General features: G+C 42.5%; 1 protein-coding gene across 3 annotated transcripts in view; it reads left to right on the forward strand.

Moving 5' to 3' along the window:
* U2SURP (U2 snRNP associated SURP domain containing) overlaps positions 1–17,219 on the forward strand; it is a 112,112-nt gene extending 94,893 nt beyond the window's left edge. For all 3 annotated transcript variants that reach the window (XM_077290802.1, XM_077290803.1, XM_077290804.1), the window contains 5 exons: positions 4,561–4,720; positions 6,942–7,052; positions 7,899–8,017; positions 15,191–15,358; positions 16,934–17,219. In XM_077290802.1, coding sequence (XP_077146917.1) covers positions 4,561–4,720; positions 6,942–7,052; positions 7,899–8,017; positions 15,191–15,358; positions 16,934–17,072 — 697 coding nt within the window. In that variant the 3' untranslated portion in view covers positions 17,073–17,219. The remainder of the gene's footprint in view (positions 1–4,560; positions 4,721–6,941; positions 7,053–7,898; positions 8,018–15,190; positions 15,359–16,933) is intronic.
* The last annotated feature ends 6,077 nt before the right edge of the window (positions 17,220–23,296 follow it).

Here is a 23,296-nt window from a genome sequence, read left to right on the forward strand (position 1 = left end):
TGTCCCACAATTTTTGCTGAATGTAGACATACCGTATATATGGCTGTAAAGTACTGCTTAGCCACACTGTGAGACTTGGGAGAAACGGAGCGCTGATTTTCCTAGAATAGTTTGAGGATTCCATATATAGAGCCCCTATGTGCTAGAAAATCAGAATCCTCTCTCAAGTGACCTCATTTTGGAAATTGCACCCCTCTGAGAATTTATCTACAGGCGTAGTGACTATTTTCACTCCATGGGTGTTTTCCAGAAAAAAAAGCAGCAGTGGATGTTAATGAGAGAAAATTGCAAATCTGCTATTGTAGTGCCCAATACCTAATGCCCAACTCGTGCTTCCAGAGACATGCATATGTAAATTAGGCTTGCTCTCATCGCTACAGAAGTGGCAAACATGTGGACCCTAAATGTGGGTTTAGACACACTAATGCTCAAAAGGGAGAGGGGCATTTGGATTTGGGAGTGCACAATTTGCTGGATTTCTTTTGTGGTGCGAGGGGCCATGGTGCTTTTTCAGATCCTTTCTGCTGCTAGTAACGAGGAAGCCCCCTATATTTCCATTAACAGATGGTGGACCTGGGTGGGGACTTTTTTTTTTGTGGATGGAGTTGAATCTTTTATTGGGAAAATTTTACATAACATTTATCATTTGTCCTGCGCTCTACACTGAGAACTAACATTGTGTCTTCCATCTAAATCTCTGAGTGACGTGATTCCAATGAAACCCCTGACATGTCCATTTGCTATAACCAGGCAACAGAGTTACTCTGGACTCCATCTGGCCTCTGTTCAGCGTTTTCCTTCTTTTCAGAGGTGCACAAAACTGTGGCCAACCACACTTTAATGCACGCTTAAAAAGACTCACACCGCAAAGTCATAGGTCAGACGGCATCCACAGTGCCTACATCAGCCTCACTATAGGGAATCTTCCACCGGGGGTTCCGACTGAAGAGCGTATTTCAGAGATTTACACTGAAAATGCGGTGTGAGCGCAGGATAAATGAGAACCAAGCCTTTCTGCGATCATTGGGAGACAGAATGAACAAATCAACAGCAGGTCAAGAATTGGTTTTATTTATAGTTTACGCCGTTTCTCGTGCAGTATAAGTAATTAGACAACTTTATTCTTCGGGTCGTTGCGATTACAGCGATGCCAGATTTGTGTATTTTTTTTATGTTTGGCTGCTGTTAGTGATGAGCGAGTGTGCTCGGACACAGCATTATCTTAGCATGCTCAGTTGTTATCAGAATTTTGGGTGCTTGAGTAATATGTTCGACTTCCTGCGTCTGCATGATTCGCGGCTGTTAGGCGCAAGACATGCAGGGATTGCCTGCCTGTTAGGTTTTAGGTTAGTGTGGGGCATAGGAGGCAGACATAACGTGTCACACCGTGCACGTGTACCTACTCACGGAAACTATTCATTGAACCACCATGGCAGCTGCGCGGTAGCGTGCCAGTGTCCCCACAATCCGTTCCTAGGCCACAAAAGGGGTGACCAAAAAGTTGGAAGGGTAGGTAAAAGCCCTATATGTCCCGGATCACCTACAGATTCAGGTTAGGATCTGTCCCTTGGATGGGAGTGGTGGGGTTCCATTGTTTTTACTTCACTGGTGCCGTTGTTTTTCAGCCTCTTTCAGCACTTCTGTTACCTCTTCTCTCTGACACCTTTTTGCACCGTTGAACAGAAGTCTTCACCTGGAAAATAAGTGTTGCTGCCTGGCCACGCATAAAGCTTTAGGGCCTTGATTAATGAGGCTACCCAGCCATCGGAGGCAAGAAAAACCCTAACAGTGGAGCTTTTTTCTTGCTTCTGGTGACTGTTTAGCCTAACAAATCAAGGCCACAACTTTATTTGTGGCTAGGCCGCAATTTTAATTTTGTGGCTAAAGCAATCTGGTACTTCCATGAACACCATTTTCCCTTCCCTGGCTTGGGGAAGGTCAGATAGCATGAATTTTTTCTCTTCTCCCACCTTGAGCACTTTTGCCCTGCTTACTGGGGAAGGGGCTTATTTCCCTGGCTATTTGTCCTGGGCTTTATTCTTTTTCTCTCTTCTCCTGTCTTGTTAAAACTTCCTCTCCACAAAATTCCTCTAAATGGAAGATTCAGCTGCTTCATACCGCCTGCACTGTATGAAGTACACATATCCTCAGTTTACGAACTCTTGTACTGCTCCAATGTACTGACAGGTCTAGAAGGGAGCCTATCTTGTCCTCTTTCCTGGAAGACTACACCTCCAAAGGCAGCTCCCTGCCACGCTGGTTACATACTTCGACTGTTTGCACTACGGCAAATATTTGCCATGCTGTCATCTGGGCTTTCTCTGTGGCCAGTGCCTTAACATCTCACCCATTCATGTCCCCTTGGATTCCCCGCAGAAACAGAGCACCCCGAATGAATTCATCTTTCACTCGAGCTTCTCCCAAACCATTGTTGTTTCTCTGGAGCACGCATATTCTCACCCATGAGTGTTTACTTGCACAATCTGTGGCCTGTGGAAACCGCTTGAGGTGTACTCGACCACCTCAAAGACGCAGTCACAAGAGATGTAAGATCTCTTCTCACAGATCCTCTTTGGCCTGATGACAGCCGGTGACACCCGATTCCTTGGCGAGTCTGAATACCCTAGGTCACCTGTGAGCAGGATTCTAAGCCCTCAACCATTCAGGACCTTTGTCGGGCAGTGATGGACACCCTTCAGGTCAAGGACGAGCGATTTCCCCTTCTTAGGAAGTGATTTCCCTCTAGCGGCACTGCAAGTATTAATTCACCTTTCCACATGAGGACATTGATCTTCCAGCAAAGAAATATAAACACTGGGATAGACAGATGCCTTCCTCTAAGATGTTTGAGTCACTTTCCCTTTTGTAAAATCATTAGTTTCAAACTAGTCCATATCTCCCTTAGTGGATTCTCAAGATCCCACTACCTTGCTCTATTCTGATATGGCATCAACAAGGACCCGCTGGGCAAGAGGATTGATTCCCTCTCTAAAGCAGCTTTCTTGGCAGCAGGCTCTGCCTTACATCCTGCTTTTACTTTGTTTTAGGTCAAAAAGACCTTTATGGCCTGAGCCATTCATCTTCACCAGGTCTTATTTTCCTGACCCCTGGGAGGATTTGTTTGACCTTCCTTCTCTTTGGTGCATGAATCAATGTTCCTTTACAAGGTTTTTTTTTTGTTATGTTAGCACAGTTTGTGACACATGCTGCATCTAATTCCATGGCTGTTCAAGGATCCACTTGGCTCAGATCCAGGTTTACTGACCAGCGTACAAAAAGGACCTTACCCAGCTTTCCTTTGCATGAGACCTGCTCTTTGGAAAGCGCCTACTTGACCTCATAAAGAATGCTATTGGGGCAAGAGTAATCTCTCTTCAGTAGAATTATAAGAGCTATCAGCAATCTACACTGATGAGCATTGTTGAGCCATGTTCTTGTTCAGGTACACAGTTGCACACCCACATGTATTAAGGACTTTCCCTTCTTGTTCACCCTTTCAGATAGGGTGGATGTCTTCTCTCCTTCAGAGAGATTTGGATGGCTCACGGGAATTATGTCTTTGTCAGGGAGATAGTATCTCTGTGTTGCAAAATTTAAATCAACCTTCCTGCATTCAAAGAGGTTTATTTCCTTTGTCCCATTCTAAGGCTTGACTTAGCTCATTTTCCTTTCGAACAATCATCCACGATGTAATTGTCCATGATTCAGGCTCTGAACATTTCCAGGGATGCTGCTTAAACCTTTTCAAAGTTCCCTAGAAGAATGATATGGTCAGTTACATGCTGTATCTCCCTCCTCCTTCTTCAAAAGGTGGGTTCTGCTTGTCATATTAATGAAAACTTGGTCATCACTGCTCTTTTCTGGTCTCCAGTTGATCCTGCCAGCATTCTCTCCATTAGGCCTTAATCGCCACAACCAGATTCAGCTATCAGTCTTGGAAGTCTTCCAGCATTACTGTTCTCTTTTTGTGATCCATGACAGAACATTCAAGATGTTGTCTGCCTCCAAGACGACCATTTCTAAATGTATCAAGTTGGAAATTGTAGAAGCCTTCAAGACCAATGACAAATTTCAGCCCTTTAGTTTACATCTCATTCTACAAGGGCAGTTGTGGCCTCCTGGATAGTCAGCTTTTATTTCTGAGGACTTCGAGGCTGCCACCTGGACCTCTGTCCACATATTGTGGTTGACTATTTGTTTGTCTTTCCTGGGTTCAGTTCATGTTGGTTCTTGGTTGTCTTTTGTTATATAATTTTTACTGGTTCGCGTTGCTCTTCGGCTTTTGGCACTAAACTGATCTGCCTAATGTCTGAGGAGAAGGCATATCCCACCAGGCGGAGCCAATCCTTTTTTTTTTTTTTTCTTCTTAGTCAGGGCATATACCCACACTCCTGTGTCCCTCAATGTATTCAACGAGGATGGGATTTTATGGCAAGTACAAAATCCTATTTTATTATACTGTTGTTTGTGATGATAGATGACCTACTTGATGTGTTCTGTTAAAACAAGCCCATGAATGGGTGCTAAAGGAGAATAACTAGCTCTAAATCCACTTTGTAGTCAAGAAGAAGACAGTGAGGATGAAGATGACACACAAAGTTCTAAGTCAGAGGACCAACACTACTACTCAAACCCTATTCGAGACGACATGTCTGATTCCAGGTCCATGAAATACTCTGAAATGACTGAAGAGAAGCGTGCCAAACTTCGTGAAATTGAGGTCAGTAAAAGCACAAAACAAAAAACCTGGTTTCACACTGGTGAGATATTTTGCGACTTTTAACACACTGGATGAAAATGAACAAATGAATACAATTTCCTTTACTTTCAATAACTGCATTGCCGGAATCTAGTGAATAGTAAAACAAGTCCTAGTCATTGATTCACATTTCTAGCAATGTATCCTTTTGCCTGGGTCACTTGACACAGATTTTTTTCACCAGTTTCTAGAATCAAAGTTTCACAAGTTTAAGGATTTAGGCCACGTTCACACTTTGCGGGTTCCTCTGCGGGTTAATCCCGCAGCGGAATTGATAAATCTGCAGGGCAAAACCGCTGCGGTTATCCCTGCAGATTTATCGCGGTTTGTTCCGCGGTTTCCGCTGCGGGATTACTCCTGTACTATTGATGCTGCATATGCAGCAATATGCAGCATCAATAGTAATGTAAAAAATAATAAAAATCGGTTATACTCACCCTCTGACGTCGCGATCTCCTCGGCGCTGCAAGCGGCTGTGCCGACAAGGACCTTCGTGACGTCACGGTCATGTGACCGCAGCGTCATCACGGTCATGTGACCGCGACGTCACCACAGGTCCTGTTCGGCACAGCAAATGAGACCGGACGCCGCGGGCAGCGCTGAGAGGTGAGTATAGCATCATTTTTTATTTTAATTCTTTTTTTTACACCAAAATATGGTTCCCAGGGCCTGGAGGAGAGTCTCCTCTCCTCCACCCCGGGTACCACCCGCACATTAACCGCTTACTTCCCGCAACGTGGGCACAGCCCCATGCGGGAAGTAAGCGGTTCAATGCATTCCTATGGGTGCAGAATCGCTGCGATTCTGCACCAAGAAGTGACATGCTCCTTCTTTTTTTCCGCAGAAAAGCCGCGCGGCTTTTTCCGCGGAAATCCGCAGCATGTGCACAGCGGGTTTTGTTTTCCATAGGGTAACATTGTACTTTACCCTGCATGGAAAACTGCTGCGGATCTGCAGTGTCAAATCCGCTGCGGATCTGCAGTGTCAAATCCGCTGCGGATCCGCGGCAAAACCCGCAAAGTGTGAACATAGCCTTAATGGTAATATACAGATTTATGTGTCTGAGACTTGGAGTACTCTGAGCTATTCAATGATGATATGAGCACGAAAGCATGAAATTCACCCTCAAACCACCTTTTACTGTTGTTGTTTGTGTTTTTTATGTTTTTTTTTATAAATGCACATTGAAGTTTGTGGTCATTTTTTTTGCTATGGATCTGAAAACAACTTCAATAAGTGTCATAGTCACTTAGTGCAGGTTCAGAAAGCAGATTTTACTGGCAAAAATTGCAACATGTATTTGCCCATGTTGATATCACCGGAGTGTAGTGTGATTCCCATAGACACCGGCAACAGAGAAGGGGAAATTACTTTCTCCGTCTCCTCCGTAGCTGTGCTCCGATCCTCTCATGCGAAGAGCATGGGAGCACTGACATTTGGCTCACCCTCGCAGAAGAGCAGGAGCTGAGGGTCATTAGCATATCGCATCCCATTGCTCTTGCATCAGATGTGATTCTCTCATGGGACCCAGCCTAATTATTGGGTTTCTGCTTTGATTTGCAATTTAAATGGCCACAAATTATCATTGACTAGGGCTAATTCACAAGAGGCTACTCGCCTTGTTTTTGGAAAAGGAATTCTATTAAGTGACATGTCAACACAAATTTCTCATGGGGAACCAATGGGAGGTAGTTTGTGAGCATTTTTTCACATTAATTTTGATGCAAAATACAAACCAAAATCTGCATACTTTTCAGCGTTTTACAGTACCAGCAAAGTGAATGATATTTCTGAAATCTCATGCACAAGCTGTTTTTTTTCTAGCAGATATGAAGCAGTTTCAGATCTGCAGCATGTCAATTCTTTCAGTGTTTTGCTGCATTTTTCAGAAAAATGCACATATATTACCCAATGTTTTTTCTGCTGCAAATATGCACATACCATAATAAGAGAGATTTACATTAATACATATGGATATTTGTATTATTTCTTTAAACATATGATCTCTATATTAAATACAAAAGAAATTGGGCTGCTATTGAAAGGAAGGTGTGGATATTTTTCACCAACAGTGATGTGTTGAATGAAGCTGTATGTTGTATTAATGTGATGCCATGGAATAATCTTTGTATTATGTAGGTTAAAGTCCATTCCCTTTTTCCCCCCCTTGTCTTTTTTTAAGCTAAAGGTAATGAAGTTCCAGGATGAAATCGAGTCTGGTAAAAGGCCAAAGAAGTCCGGACAGAGTATTCAGGAGCAGGTTGAACATTATAGAGACAAGCTGCTCCAGAGGGTGCGTCTGTGTTTGACTCTGCCTGTGTTGCCCGATCGCATGTATTATTTCACCTATCTTTTTATAGCTGTAGCTAGTTTGATATCTTATTGGATGTACTGTATAATGCAAGTTTTCCTTTCTTTGGAAACAGAATTTTGTAGGAACAGTTATATATGTACTACTTGAACTGCTTGGCATCGTATTACCGCACGGTAGTGTGCATTCATCTAGCTGAAAACGTCCTTTTCATGTTCCCAGTAGCCTCGTGACCCCTAGTTTTATATGCTGTCACATATTTGGTTCCTTGGGGAGAATGTCCAAGTGAACTTGAGTAGAATGGACGAGTCCCAGAGTTCAATAGAGCATCAGATTCAGGATTAATGTATTGGTGGAGACATAGCCGTGGTGTAGAGTGTCGGTAACAATAGGTCACCTGTAGTCTCTGGCTTATCAGGTAACCACCTGGCTTTGGGGTCTCTCGTGACTTTCAGCTTACAAGAGTTATGATCTCGCTGATTATCTGTGTGAAACGGGAAGCTTTCTTATGCCCTGGCCAATTGATTACTCCAGATAGGAAGCCATTATTATGGAAATGTGCTCCGGACGTTAATTTCTCGGGTTTTATTCTTGAATCAAATTGTCTAGTATACAATAACCGCTTTATGTGCATGCTGTGTCATTGAGGATTCTTTCAGAGAAGAGTCATGGCTTCCTGGCTTCTTAGTTTAGGTAATTCCACCAATATTCGGTCTCTTTCATAGTATGAGACAGCAATGACTTGTGATAAAGATGAGTATGTTTCTTGCGGTACCACACGGTGGCAGTGGTTAGAAGTCAAACTAACTTGATTGTAATGTTTATCAGGAGAGAGAAAAAGAAATGGAGAGAGAAAGAGACAGAGATAAAAAGGATAAAGAAAAGTTTGATTATCGGTCAAAGGAGAGGAAAGAGAAAGATGACTCTACACCAACCAGAAAAGAGAGGTATGTAAAGATACGTGTCTTATGGAAAGTGCACGCAATATATCGAAACTTCTAAACGGCATTGCTAGTAAAGTAAATAAAGTAAGCTCCAATAGTTTCCCCATTTGCAGTGTTCTGTACAAAAGGGGAAAAAAATTCAGCAAAGTGACTATGATTTCAAAAATAGAAGCTAGTAATTTATTTTTATTAGTGACAAAATATGTAATTGGTGGAGGAAATTTGAATTTGATAGACCTAGGTCTTTTTTCAACCTACGTAACAAAATGCAATGTGAATGAACAAAAGCGAAATTGAAATCAAATCATTATTTGGTGTGACTGCTATATATAATGTGGATCTATAGTCAAATAAAAGAAATAATCAAATTAAATTGCAGAAATCCAGTTCCAAACATCCCAACAACCTCCACCATGTTTCAATGTTTCCTGCAAACCCTAATTATTGTACCATTCTTCAACCCTTCATCAGACAAATTGCCTTCTATTAAAACAAAATAATTCACATTTTGTCTCATCAGTCCAGAGCATCTCTACCGTTTTTCTGCACCCCAGTTTCTATGTTTGTCATTTGACTTTGTTTCCTTGTCAGTGGTTTTTTGGTCGCAATTCCATGAAGGCCACTTATGGCCAGACTTCTTCAAACAATAGATGACACTAGCTTGGTTTCACTGATTTTTGCCATTTATGAGCTGATGGCACTGCTGGACATCTTCCGATTTCAAAGAGAAGTAAGCAGTGTATGTCTTTCATCTACTTTTCTCAGCCGATCACTGCATCTACAGTCCTCAACGTCACCTATTTCTTGGTACTTCTTCAAAGTAGCTTGAAACCCAGTCTGCTTAGAAATCTTTGCCTGGGAGAGACATTGCTGATGCAGTATAACTACCTTGTGTTTTGTGCTATGCTCAGTCTTGCAGTGGTTTATGACTAGTGATGAGTGAACATTCTTGAATAGCGTGTGAACCAAGTTTCTTGGTCATGCGCGGATAATTTGTTCGAGTCCGTGGGGCTGCATGTTTTGCGAATATTAGACTGCCACAACACATGCGGAGATTGCCAAACAAACAAGCAATACCTGCATGTGTTGCGGCTAACATCCGCAACACATGCAGCCACAGGGACGCTAACATATTATCTGAGCACGGCCGAGATACTCAGAGAACACCCAAGCATTCTCGGATAACACGTTTGCTCATCACTATTTGACCTGTGACATGAAACTGTCTTCCACAACCTCACCACTGTAGCAGAGTTTAGCTGTTTCTCACCCAGTTTAAGCTTCCTACACCACCTGTTTGTTTTTGTTAATGACTGTTTATAGTGTGTTTGGTATAATTTATTACTCATACGCCTGACTATGATCCTACAAATCCATGCCTTTGTTAAAGTGTATCTAGAAGACTTGATGTTGTTTTGAAAGCAAAGGGTGGTCACACCAAATTTAGATTTCTTTTGTTCATTCACTGTGCATTTTGCTAATGGATAAAAATAACCTATTAAAGGGAATCTATCACCAACGTTTTTGCTACCTAATTTGAGAGCAGCATAATGTAGAGACAGAGACCCTGATTCTACCAGTAGTATCACTTACTGGGCTGCTTTCTGTAGTTTTGATAAAATCTTAGCAAGACATCATCACTACAAGACTAGTAAACCTGCTGCCATGTGGTCGTCCATATTCATTACCGTATATACTCGAGTATAAGCCGAGATTTTCAGCCCAAATTTTTGGGCTGAAAGTGCCCCTCTCGGCTTATACTCGAGTCATGATCGGTGGTGGGGTCGGCGGGTGAGCACTGTCATATACTTACCTGCTTCCGGGGCTCCTGGCGCCCCCCCTGCCCGTCCCACTGTCTCCGGGTGCCGCAGCCTCTTCCCCTGAGCGGTCACGTGGGACCGCTCATTAGAGAAATGAATAGGCTGCTCCACCTCCCATAGGGGCGGAGCCGCCTATTCATTTCTCTAATCAGCGGTGCCGGTGACCGCTGACAGAGGAAGAGGCTGCGGCACCGAAGACCAGCTGTCCGGGGGAAGGAGCGGGACGCCGGGAGCAGGTAAGTATCGCATATTCACCTGTCCTCGTTCCACAAGCCGGGCGCTGTCTCCATCTTCCCGGCGTCTCTCCGCTCTGACTGCAGGCAGAGGGCGCGATGACGCATATAGTGTGCGCGGCGCCCTCTGCCTGATCAGTCAGTGCAGAGAGACGCCGGGAAGATGGCGCCGAGGAGCTGCAAGCAAGAGAGGTGAGTATGTGTTTTTTTTTTTTTTTTATTGCAGCAGCAGCACAGATTTATGTGGAGTATCTATGGGGCAACGGTGCAGAGCACTATATGGCAGAGCTATGGGGCAACGGTGCAGAGCACTATATGGCACAGCTATGGGGCAACGGTGCAGAGCACTATATGGCACAGCTATGGGGCAACGGTGCAGAGCACTATATGGCACAGCTATGGGGCAATGGTGCAGAGCACTATATGGCACAGCTATGGGGCAACGGTGCAGAGCACTATATGGCACAGCTATGGGGCAATGGTGCAGAGCACTATATGGCACAGCTATGGGGCAACGGTGCAGAGCATTATATATATATGGCACAGCTATGGGGCAACGGTGCAGAGCATTGTATATATGGCACAGCTTTATGTGGAGTATCTATGGGGCAACGGTGCAGAGCATTGTATATATGGCACAGCTTTATGTGGAGTATCTATGGGGCAACGGTGCAGAGCATTATATATGGCACAGTTTTATGTGGAGCATCTATGGGGCCATAATGAAAGGTATGGAGTATCTATTTTTAATTTTGAAATTCACCGGTACCTGCTGCATTTTCCACCCTAGGCTTATACTCGAGTCAATAAGTTTTCCCAGTTTTTTGTGGCAAAATTAGGGGGGTCGGCTTATACTCGGGTCGGCTTATACTCGAGTATATACGGTAACTATGGGGTCATTCCATGTCAAGTGAACCAATGATTTTTACCACTATATTTTTAAGTCTTTTGAGATTTTATTTGGTAATAGTGTGTCAGAGAATGCAAAATGTGAAGAAAAAAAAAATTCAGATATTCTTTTTTATTTTTTATTGATTTTCAAAGTTTGGAAAAAGTGCGAATTTTGGTGTTGCCTGCCTTTACATTTCTCCCCATAACTCAGGCTAGAAAAGAGATAGGGAAACAAAATAAACACCATTCTACTCAGAACTGTACAGGCTTTCACCAGATTTGTCACAAGAGTATCTTTGATAATATTTTACCTATGTAAACGCAAGCGCAAAACTTTAAAACGCATTTCCGAAAAAAACGTTTAATTTAAAAATGTCAAAATGTGCCTGTTATTCTCCTAGCCACATCTGTACCAAAATACAAGCTGGGATCGTGATGGGATCATATTTTAAAAATAAAACTATTACAGTGTCAGTTCAAAAATCTTGATTTCAGATCTGTTCAGCCTGTGGTCTAACAGTATGGGGTCTGTAATTTACCAAATAATCCATGATTGTTAGATATTCTTGTATTATTTTATTATGCTACCACTTAGAAGCAGGAGAGGACAGAGGAGAAGCTTTGTCAGGGCTGAGAATGACCAGGGGTAGACGGTGACTGCAGAGCAGATGACAGGCCGGCAGCTCGGGCCTCCAGAGGCCATATTCACACCAAATCTTATCACCCAGGCAACTCCTCAAATGGAGGGAGAAAAATATTCTTAACATCCAGTTCATGTATTGTACAAACCAGGACTATGAAGAGGAGGAGAGATTGTGAAAACATCGGTTACAGGAAGCAGAACCCATCACAGGGACTCAGCAATACCGGACTGTCATCCCATGGAGTGGAAATAAAGACAGTGACGTCCATGAAGTTGTAGAAGGCGGCACAAGATTGGCAATGGATGACAGAACTGGTTACGTGACCTGTGAATATGATTGGCGCTGGCGGCTACTGGACCCTCCAAAGATTGTGAAAATGAAGACGTAGAAGTGACTTTTCTGCACCTTCTGGTCCAGCGCCGTCCTTTGTGTATCCAAGAAAACCAGACATTGTAAAAGTGAACAAAAATCAGATATAACTCAGGTGGAGCCGAGCACCATGACAGCCGCACATACTCTGACACAGAAGGAAGCGGCCATTACGGCTAGTTATGGGCAAGATGACATTTCACCCACTAGGAGGGACACATTGATGATAAAAGGCCAGTTTAAAAACCTACTATTAATTGTTTGATTACCGTATTTTTCGGACTATAAGACGCACTTTTTTTCCTCCAAATTTGGGAGGAAAGTGTGGGTGCGTCTTATAGTACGGATATAGCATGTGGGGAGGGGGCAGCAGTGAGTGGGATCGCACTGTTATCCCACTTCAGGATGTCCCCGCTGCCCGGAATCCGCTGCTGGGGAAAGCACATGGCCCCGATGATTAAGTGCAGTGAATATTTATTAGCTGCTCCCCGCCCACCGATCAGCTGAGCAGTGAGCCGGGAGCAGCAAATGAATGCTGCACTTAAGCAGGGACACACAGTTTCCCCAGCACTGATTCCGGGGAGAATCTGTGTGTCCGGGGGAGGAGGAGGCAGCAGCAGGGGCCAGGAGATCGCTGTCTACCTGCCTGTGCTGGACGCTGAGCTGTCTGGTGCACAGGTAGGACCTGTGTGATGTCAGAAGTGGGCGGGCTGGAGCATCACATGGCAGCTCAGAGCCCTCCCTCTTCTGACATCATCACAGGTCCTTCAGACTCCCACCTAGAATCTGCAGCTTCCTCTTATGTCCTGCGCTGTGGAAAGGCAACAACAACAGGGAGGGCTCTGTGTGTGTGCAGCCATGGGATGCTCCAGCTTTTACCTCACAACAGTGTGGCTGGCTCCCACAATTAAGAGGTCAGTCTTTACAAAACACAATAAAGCACTCTGCCACTTCTTTGGTGAACTATAACTCCCAGCATGTCATAGGATCTGCAGGACATGCTGGGAGTTATAGTTCTCCCATGGGATTTTAAAGCAGCACTCCAGTGTTATTTTGCAGTGCTGGAGTGGTGCTTTCACTATAAGCCCTGTGCACCCATTCTTAGGGCTCATTTCCACATGCGAGGCACACGTCCGTATCTCGCATGTGGAAACCAAGCTGTGGAGCCGGCACTCCAGAGCGGAGCGTGCGGCTGCATAGGAACACATGGAGTTGCACAGCTCCGCTCCAAAGTGCCGGCGCCAGAGCTTGGTTTCCACATGCGAGATACGGACGTGTGCCTCGCATGTGGAAATGAGCCCTTATACTCACCCTCCAGCGTCTTCATATAGTACTTCACAGACACCACACTGGTCCCGCAGCTTCCAACATAATAACATACTATTATATATAATAACACCACATATAATAGTATGTTATTTATGTTATTAAATATTTTACCACATTTTTTTTGCTTCAAATATTTTTTTCCCTATTTTCCACCTCTAAAACCTGGGTGCGCCTTATAGTCCGGTGCGTCTTATAGTCCGAAAAATACGGTAGTTCATATTTTATAGTACGAGGATTTAACTACTGGACTGTTCTTCTTAAACACTTTATAAACGACATGTTTAGTGATATAATAGAAAAAAATTGTTCCATGTATAAATAGGCGGTAAAAATATTGGTTCTTTTAATCTTGTTTTTAACATATAATTAGGATCAGACTGTATTTAGAAAATCACACTGGAGGATGTGATCACCTTTTATCTTTTGGCTTGTTCAATGAATTCAGGTTGAAAATGCTGAGCAAGTTGTTATGATGATTAAGATGCATTTATTCTGGCACTTCGGTATTTATTTTTTGTGTTTCTTTATTGTTACATATAAATGTTGAATGCAATAAGTTGTAATTTGAAAAGAAAAAGGGAAGAAACTCACACAAACATAAAATCAGGTGATTTAAGGCTTAAAAAAAAATACAAATTTGATAGATCCCAAGTTGAATCCCTGTACAAATATAAACAAGAACACAAGTAACACACGTGCATGTTTTCACAATTTTAAAACATACGTTTTTTTCACAATTGCGCATCAAAATTTTGAATTTGATTTCTCCAAAACAAAGTATAAAGAAACATAGTCTTGTGACATATCAAATGAAAGCCGGTACCGTTCTGAGAAAAATGCTGCCTCTCCCACCTCTTTATCTTAATTCTAGCCCAAGATATGATAAAAAATGTAAAGCCATACCAGGCCAAAATCCGCGCTTTTTCAAAACTTTAAAAATCAGTAAAAAATTAACTGATAAAGAAAAAAAATTCTAAACTTTTAGTTTGTAAAGTTCTACTTCATAAAAACAAAAAACAAAACAAAAAAAAAAAATCTAAAGACGTCAGGTAAAAAAAATATTCATATTTGGATCACTTGATATGGAATGACCCTATGTCCCTATATTTTTTTGCTCTCAGATGAAGGAGCAAAAACCTGTTGACAGATTTCCTTCAACACTTCTATTTTTGAAAGTCTAATTTACAGCATTTTTCCCTGCCAGCCTAAAACTTCTGCACAGTACTCTACATCACCCTCATATTATCATTTTCTTTATTGGTCATGCTGTCATAACATATTTTAATGCATTTATGCAACTTGGGTTAACTCCTTCTCCTAACTCATGAGATACTCGCATCTCATATCAGATTCCCAACTTTGATGCAGGCTCAGTTTCTGAGCTTGCATGTTTTTCAGAAGATGATGGCTGTGATGCAAAACTACAACTTGCCCTGCAAAATAAACAAGCCTTCATTGTGAGATGATGTATGAGTTTTCTAACATAACTTTGCTAAAGGCTGCCCCCAGGATTAATACTTTTTCTCTGTGTATTTTAAATGAACGAATAATGATGAGCGAGTAAACTCGGTACTCATGATTTCCCGAGCACGCTCGGGTGTACGCCGAGTATTTGCAAGTACTTGGATATTTAGTTTTCAGCGCCACAGCTGAATGATTTACATCTGTTAGCCAGCATACTGTAAGTACATGTGGGGATTCCCTAGCAACTAGGCAACCCCCACATGTACTTATGCAGGCTAATAGCTGTAAATCATTCAGCTGCAGCGCTGAAAACTAAATTAGCATGCTCGAGAAATTTTGAGTGCGGAGTATACTCACTCATCACTATGAACGAACAATATGCAGTATTTGCTGACATTTACTCTTATCTACATTTATGCCTTCTAGGAAAAGACGTCACAGTGGATCACCTAGTCCATCACGTAGCAGCAGCAGTAAACGTGGCAAATCCCCGTCACCAAAATCCGAACGGTCGGAAAGGTCGCACAAGGATAACTCAAGATCTAGATCCTCTCATAAAGACTCTCCCCGAGACGTCAGTAAAAAGGGAAAAAGGTAAAAGATAGATATTTTTAACTACATTCAGTCACCAGTCCATAAGATGATTTGCTTTTATTGGCTTCATGTTTAAAGGGCTTTCACAGGCATGTACCGTATTTTTCGCTTTATAAGATTCACTTTTATGATAAACCAAACACTGTTCGTACCAATGCTGCGGGCCCAGAGCTGGGGGTGTTGTTGTGGCGGTGGTGATACGGTGGTGAGCGGTGGTCCTGCGATGGTGATACATCGGCAAGTGATGGTACTGCGGCGGCATATGGCGGTCGCCATTCTTCTTCCAGGGTTTGGCTTCCGGCTTCTCACTGGGCACAGGTGCAGATGGAGGAAAACCGAGATCTCCGAGACCCCACACCAGTTTTTTTATTTATTTAAATAATTAAAAATAAGGCGTGGGGACCCCTCTATTCTTGAGAACCAACCTTGCTGAAGCTGACAGCTAAGATTTGCAGCCCCCAGCTGTGATTTATGCCTGTCTGGTTATAGAAAATATGAGGGAACCAACGCCGGGTTTTTCATTCATTTAGTTACAGTATATCGCAGGCGACGGATGAGGAATACCCCGATCATCCGCTCCTGCGGTCACTGTTAGTAGCGGCGGCAGGTGTAGGTTGATGGGAGTAATAGTCCAAAAAGCCCCCACCTGCTGTCATTGTTCGGACATTAATATAATTCGCATCATTCACCTCTGCTCACGCCGATCCCCAACAGAGCAGGGGAGAATGATGAGAGCCGGCTTCAGCACCCGTGCCGAGGAACAGCGCTTACTGTAGCGCTTCTTCCCCGGCGCAAGAGCGATTCTCCTCCTCCTCTGCAGGGATGGATAGTGATTGGTGGAGGGCACTGTTGCTGAGCTGCCTCCACCAATCACATATCTGTCTCTGCACATTATTTAATGTTGCAACTACGGTACTCACAAGTCCAAGGTCCTTTTAGGAAAGGTGAGCAAACAACCCCCATCATCCTTCAGAATATACTGTATCAATGGGTATATTCTGGAGGATGATGCGGTTCTAGCCATATTTAGTGTAAATATACACACTAATGTAGTGTCCAAAGTGTTTATTGCAAATGTGACTACCACCTCCCTCATCTTTCAGAATACATCCATGTATACAGTAAGTGGGTGTATTCCTGAGGATGAGGGGGGTGGTAGTCACAATATACGTTACTGCAGGAACTGTACTGTAATTCACAGATCCCCCATAAGAGCGTCATCCACAGATAACTTTTGTATTTTATTAAAGGTTTTTGCACACTATATTTGGCTCAAAATATTTTTTTCTTATTTTCCAATCTAAAATCTAGGTGCGTCTTATAAAGCGAAAAATACAGTAATTTATTCTGCACTCAAAGCCCAAAAAGATAGCAGAATTGTAAAATAAATAAAAACATTAATATGCTTTTAAATTCTGTATGTCATAATACATCTTGACCCTGCGAAGCCAAGGTCTGGTATGGCTACAGGTCCTCTCCACATTGTACAAATAAGCTTTGTCCTATAGAGGTTAAAATTCTGAAATGTTTGTGTTGTAATGCTGAGATTAATGCGTGTGAATGTTTCTATTTCAGGTCACCTTCAGGCTCTCGAACACCTAAAAGATCTAGAAGATCCCGATCCCGGTCTCCAAAAAAGTCTGTAAAAAAGTCCAGGTCCCAGTCCAGATCCCCTCACAGATCTCACAAAAAGTCAAAGAAAAGCAAACACTGACAGAACATCACTCTTGCTCTTTTTATTTTTTTTTTATTTTTAAATTTCTTCTTTTTTTATGAAGATGTCATTTAATGGATTTTTTTCTCTGTGCCTGAGAAATCATATTAAGAAAACCTAAATAAATTTGAAAAAAGGTGATAAAAAGTCCTGTACGGCAGCATTCCTACATTTTCTTTTGTGAATGCATGTGTATGAGCAATTGCATCTGTAGAATTTGTCACTGTTTTATATTGTAAAATATCCTGTTGACTGTGGTTAATAATTTCCTATAAAAGGAACCATTTTGTGCTAGGAGTCACACAATTGTGTATATGATCTGCTGGCAGTAGTATCTTTTTTTTTTTTTTTCCCCCTTTTTATTTTACCTTCCTGTAATCTGTTTTAGTAGGTTGTGACAAAAATATAAATTAATTGTCCCCATGCCCTCATGTTTTGTAGCTTTGAAAATTTGCTTTAGGTTTCAAATAAATAAAATCTGATCTGATTAATAACTACTTGCTTATAACTTTTAAAAATGGTTAGATACCTGACATGCTCACTAATGTACCTGTGCCCTAAGATATCGATGCCTAGATACTTATCATCCATTAAGAGCAATCCTACACCCTGTTTTGGGGCTCCATAGTACCATCTTTATCATATCTAAAAGGTGTTGTGTGTATGTGCTTATCCTATAATCCAGCCCTGATTATGATGTCTGACCTTTTTAACCAATGCACACATTTCAGGCCCTTTAGGGTATATGCACACTTAATGTTTTTGAGTTGGTCCATTCCAAACAGCGCAAAAAACACTTGAAAGGCTCTTCCTTGTTCATTTCTGTTGTGAAACCACTTTCCTGTTCATATGTTTAGTCGTTTGAGGTTTTTTTTTTTTTTTTTTTTTTAATATGTACCGAATATCCTCTTCAGGTTTTAAAAACCCTGGAGGGAAAAAGTATATGTCACTTTCTTCACCCCGAAGCCTGACCAGGCCAAACTTTACAATTCTGACCGTGTCACTTTATATGGTAATAACTCTGGAACACTTCAACTGATCCCACCGATTCAGATTTCCTCGTGATATTATGCTTCATAATAGTGGTAAAATTTCTTCAATATGACTTAAATTTAATTTGTGAAAATATAAAAAATTTGGAGAATTGCGCAATTTTCGAACTTTTAATTTTTATGCCCTCAACCCCTTTCAACCATTGGACATACTATTCCATCCATGTGGGGTGGGCCCTACTTCCCAAGGGCGGAATAGTACGTCCAGAGCGATCAGCTGCACTTACGGGGGGAGCGCGGCCGGGTGTCCGCTGACTATCGCAGCTGACATCCGGCACTATGTGCCAGGGAGTAGTCACGGACCGCCCCCGGCACATTAACCCCCGGAACCCTGCGATCAAACATGATCGCAGTGTTCTGGCGATATAGGGAAGCATCGCGCAGGGAGGGGGCTCCCTGCGTGCTTCCCTGAGACCCTCTGAGCAACGCGATGTGATCGCGTTGCTGCGAGGGTCTCTTACCTCCTCCCTGCAGGCCCGGATCCAAAATGGCCGCGGGGCTGCATCCGGGTCCTGCAGAGAGGTGGCTTACCCTTGCCTGCTCAGAGCAGGCGCCGGGAAGCCTCCCTGCTGTGCATGTCAGATCACTGATCTGACACAGTGCACAGCAAAGTGTCAGATCAGCGATCTGTCACTTCACTGTGGTGTCCTCCCTGGGGCAAAGATAAAAAAAAAAAAATTACATGTGTGAAGAAAAAAAAATCATCAACGAAAAAATAAAGTTATAGCCCTCAGAATAAGGCGATGCAAAAATAATTAATTTTTCTATAAAATAGTTTTTATCGTATAAAAGCGCCAAAACATAAAAAAATGACATAAATGAGGTATCGCTGTAATCGTACTGACCCGAAGAATAAAACTGCTTTACACATTTTACCAAACGTGGGACGGTATAAACGCCCCCCCCACCCCCACCCAAAAGAAATTCATGAATAGCTGGTTTTTGGTCATTCTGCCTCACAAAAATCGGAATAAAAAGCGATCAAAAAATGTCACGTGCCCGAAAATGTTACCAATAAAAACGTCAACTCGTCCCGCAAAAAACAAGACCTCACATGACTCTCTGGACCAAAATATGGAAAAATTATAACTCTCAAAATGTGGTAACGCAAAAAATATTTTTTGCAATAAAAAGCATCTTTTAGTGTGTGTGTGACGGCTGCCAATCATAAAAATCCGCTAAAAATTCCGCTATAAATAGTAAATCAAACCCCCCTTCATCACCCCCTTAGTTAGGGAAAAATTAAAAAATTTATTTATTTCCATTTTCCCATTAGGGTTGGGGCTAGGGTTAGGGCTACAGTTAGGGTTGGGGCTAAAGTTATGGTTGGGGCTAAAGTTATGGTTGGGGCTAAAGTTAGGGTTAGGCTATGTGCACACGTTCAGGATTTCTTGCAGAAAATTCCTGAGAAAAACCTGAAATTTTCTGCAAGAAATCTGCATGCGTTTTTACCGCATTTTTGGTGCGTTTTTTTCTGGACATTTCCCAATGCATTTTATAGTGGGAAATCTGCAAAAAAAAAACGCTAAATTAATGAACATGCTGCGTTTTTTACCACGATGCGTTTTTTTTTCACGGAAAAAACGCATCATGTGCACAAAAATTGCGGAATTCATTCTAAATGATGGGATGCATATTGTATGCTTTTTTTTTGCGGTTTTATAGCGTTTTTATCGCGAAAAAAACGCGAAAAATCGGCAACATGTGCACACAGCCTTAGGGTTTGGATTACATTGGGAATAGGGTTGGGATTAGGGTTAGGGGTGTGTCAGGGTTACCGTTGAGATTAGGGTTAGGGGTGTGTTTGGATTAGGGTTTCAGTTATAATTGGGGGGTTTCCACTGTTTAGGCACATCAGGGGCTCTCCAAACGCGACATGGCGTCCGATCTCAATTCCAGCCAATTCTGCGTTGAAAAAGTAAAACAGTGCTCCTTCCCTTCCGAGCTCTCCCGTGCGCCCAAACGGGTTTACCCCAACATATGGGGTATCAGCGTACTCAGGATACATTGGACAACAACTTTTGGGGTCCAATTTCTCCTGTTACCCTTGGGAATACAAAACTGAGGGCTAAAAAATAATTTTTGTGGAAAAAAAAAGATTTTTTATTTTCACGGCTCTGCGTTATAAACTGTAGTGAAACACTTCGGGGTTCAAAGTTCTCACAACACATCTAGATAAGTTCCTTGGGGGGTCTAGTTTCCAATATGGGGTCACTTGGGGGGGGTTTCTACTGTTTAGGTACATTAGGGGCTCTGCAAACGCAATGTGACGCCTGCAGACAATTCCATCTAAGTCTGCATTCCAAATGGCGCTCCTTCCCTTCCGAGCTCTGCCATGCGCCCAAACAGTGGTTCCCCCCACATATGGGGTATCAGCGTACTCAGGACAAATTGGACAACAACTTTTTGGGTCCAATTTCTCCTGTTACCCTTGGGAAAATACAAAACTTGGGGCTAAAAAGTAATTTGTGGGAAAAAAATTTTTTTATTTTCACGGCTCTACATTATAAACTGTAGTGAAACACTTGGGGGTTCAAAGCTCTCACAACACATCTAGATGAGTTCCTTAGGGGGTCTACTTTCCAAAATGGTGTCCCTTTTGGGAGGTTTCAATGTTTAGGCACATCAGTGGCTCTCCAAACGCAACATGGCGTCCCATCTCAATTCCAGTCAATTTTGCATTGAAAAGTCAAATGGCGCTCCTTCCGAGCTCTGCCATGTGCCCAAACAGTGGTTTACCCCCACATATGGGGTACCAGCATACTCAGGACAAATTGTACAACAACTTTTGGGTTCCAATTTCTTCTCTTACCCTTGGGAAAATAAAAAATTAGGGGCGAAAAAGATAATTTTTGTGAAAAAAATTATTTTTTATTTTTACGGCTCTGCATTATAAACTTCTGTGAGTCACTTAATGAGTCAAAGTGCTCACCACACATCTAGATAATGGCGTCCCATCTCAATTCCTGTCAATTTTGCATTGAAACGTCAAACGGCGCTCCTTCCCTTCCGAGCTCTCCCTTGCGCCCAAACAGTGGTTTACCCCCACATATGGGGTATCAGCGTACTCAGGACAAATTGTACAACAACTTTTGGGGTCCATTTTCTCCTGTTACCCTTGGTAAATAAAGCAAATTGGAGCAGAAGTAATTTTTTTGTGAAAAAAAGTTAAATGTTCATTTTTATTTAAACATTCCAAAAATTCCTGTGAAACACCTGAAGGGTTAATAAACTTCTTGAATGTGGTTTTGAGCACCTTGAGGGGTGCAGTTTTAAGAATGGTGTCACACTTGGTTATTTTCTATCATATAGACCCCTAAAAATGACTTCAAATGAGATGTGGTCCCTAAAAAAAAATATGGTGTTGTAAAAATGAGAAATTGCTGGTCAACTTTTAAGGCCGGCGTCACACTCAGCGTAAGACAATACGGTCCGTTTTTTACGGCCGTAATACGGAGAAATGTTCCCAAAATAGTGATCCGTAGGCAGGGTGTGTCAGCGTATTTTGCGCATGGCATCCTCCGTATGTAATCCGTATGGCATCCGTACTGCGATATTTTCTCGCAGGCTTGCAAAACCGACATCTAATGGATTTATGTGCTCAAATGTTCGGGAAAACATATATACAGTGTATATATATATATATATCATTGAGACACATATATATATTCTATATTTATATTTAATTCAGCGCGATATCTGTGAAAAGCCGGTAATTCAATTGCCGGCTTTTCATTTCTCCTTCACAAACCCGACATGATATGAGACATGGTTTACATACAGTAAACCATCTCATATCCCCCTTTTTTTTGCATATTCCACACTACTAATGTTAGTAGTGTGTATGTGCAAAATTTGGGCGCTGTAGCTTGTAAAATAAAGGGTTAAATGGCGGAAAAAATTGGCGTGGGCTCCCGCGCAATTTTCTCCGCCAGAGTGGTAAAGCCAGTGACTGAGGGCAGATATTAATAGCCAGGAGAGGGTCCATGGTTATTGGCCCCCCCCGGCTACAAACATCTGCCCCCAGCCACCCCAGAAAAGGCACATCTGGAAGATGCGCCTATTCTGGCACTTGGCCACTCTCTTCCCACTCCCGTGTAGCGGTGGGATATGGGGTAATGAAGGGTTAATGCCACCTTGCTATTGTAAGTTGACATCAAGCCAGATTAATAATGGAGAGGCGTCAATTATGACACCTAGCCATTATTAATCCAATTGTCTGAAAGGGTTAAAAAAACACACATTATTAAAAAGTGTTTTAATGAAATAAACGCACAGGTTGTTTTAGTATTTTATTGCTCTCTCAATCCATCTCAAGACCCTCGCTTGGCAAAATAATAAACCCACAATATACATACCCTCTGATGAACCGTCACGTCCCACGAGGTAATCCATCTGAAGGGGTTAAAAAAAATTTACAAGCAGGAGCCCTGCTAATGCAGCTGTGCTCGTGCTTGTTAGCCCCGGCGAATGAAGGAAATGTAGGTCAATGACCTATAGTTACCTTCAGTCGCGGTGATGCGCCCCCTGGTGGATGTCCTCATATGACCTGGAGCGTGGGAAAAAGTTCCCAGGCTGCAGTTCATGAGGACATCCAGCAGGGGGCGCATCACCGCAACTCAATGTAAGTACAGATCACCCTGATTTCCTTTCAGTACCCGGGCTTTTTACAACCACGAGCGAGTGCTTTAGCGCAGCTCCTGGCTGTAAAATGATTTAACCCCTTCAGATGGATTTACTTCGTGGGACCTGACAGTACATCAGAATGTATGTATATTGTTGGTTTATTATTTTGCCAAGCGAGGGTGTTCCGGATGGATTGAGAGAGCAATAAAATACTAAAACAACCAGTTTGTTTATTTCATTAAAATACTTTTTAATAACTTACGTGTGTGTGTGTGTGTGTTTTTTAACCCTTTCAGACAATTGGATTAATAATGGATAGGTGTCATAATTGACGCCTCTCCATTATTAATCTGGCTTAATGTCACCTTACAATAGCAAGGTGGCATTAACCCTTCATTACCCCATATCCCACCGCTACACGGGAGTGGGAAGAGAGTGGCCAAGTGCCAGAATAGGCGCATCTTCCAGATGTGCCTTTTCTGGGGTGGCTGGGGGCAGATGTTTTTAGCCACGGGGGGCCCAATAACCATGGACCCTCTCCTGGCT

This window comes from Ranitomeya variabilis, chromosome 2 (genome assembly GCF_051348905.1).
Source record: "Ranitomeya variabilis isolate aRanVar5 chromosome 2, aRanVar5.hap1, whole genome shotgun sequence".
Lineage (NCBI taxonomy): Eukaryota > Metazoa > Chordata > Amphibia > Anura > Dendrobatidae > Ranitomeya > Ranitomeya variabilis.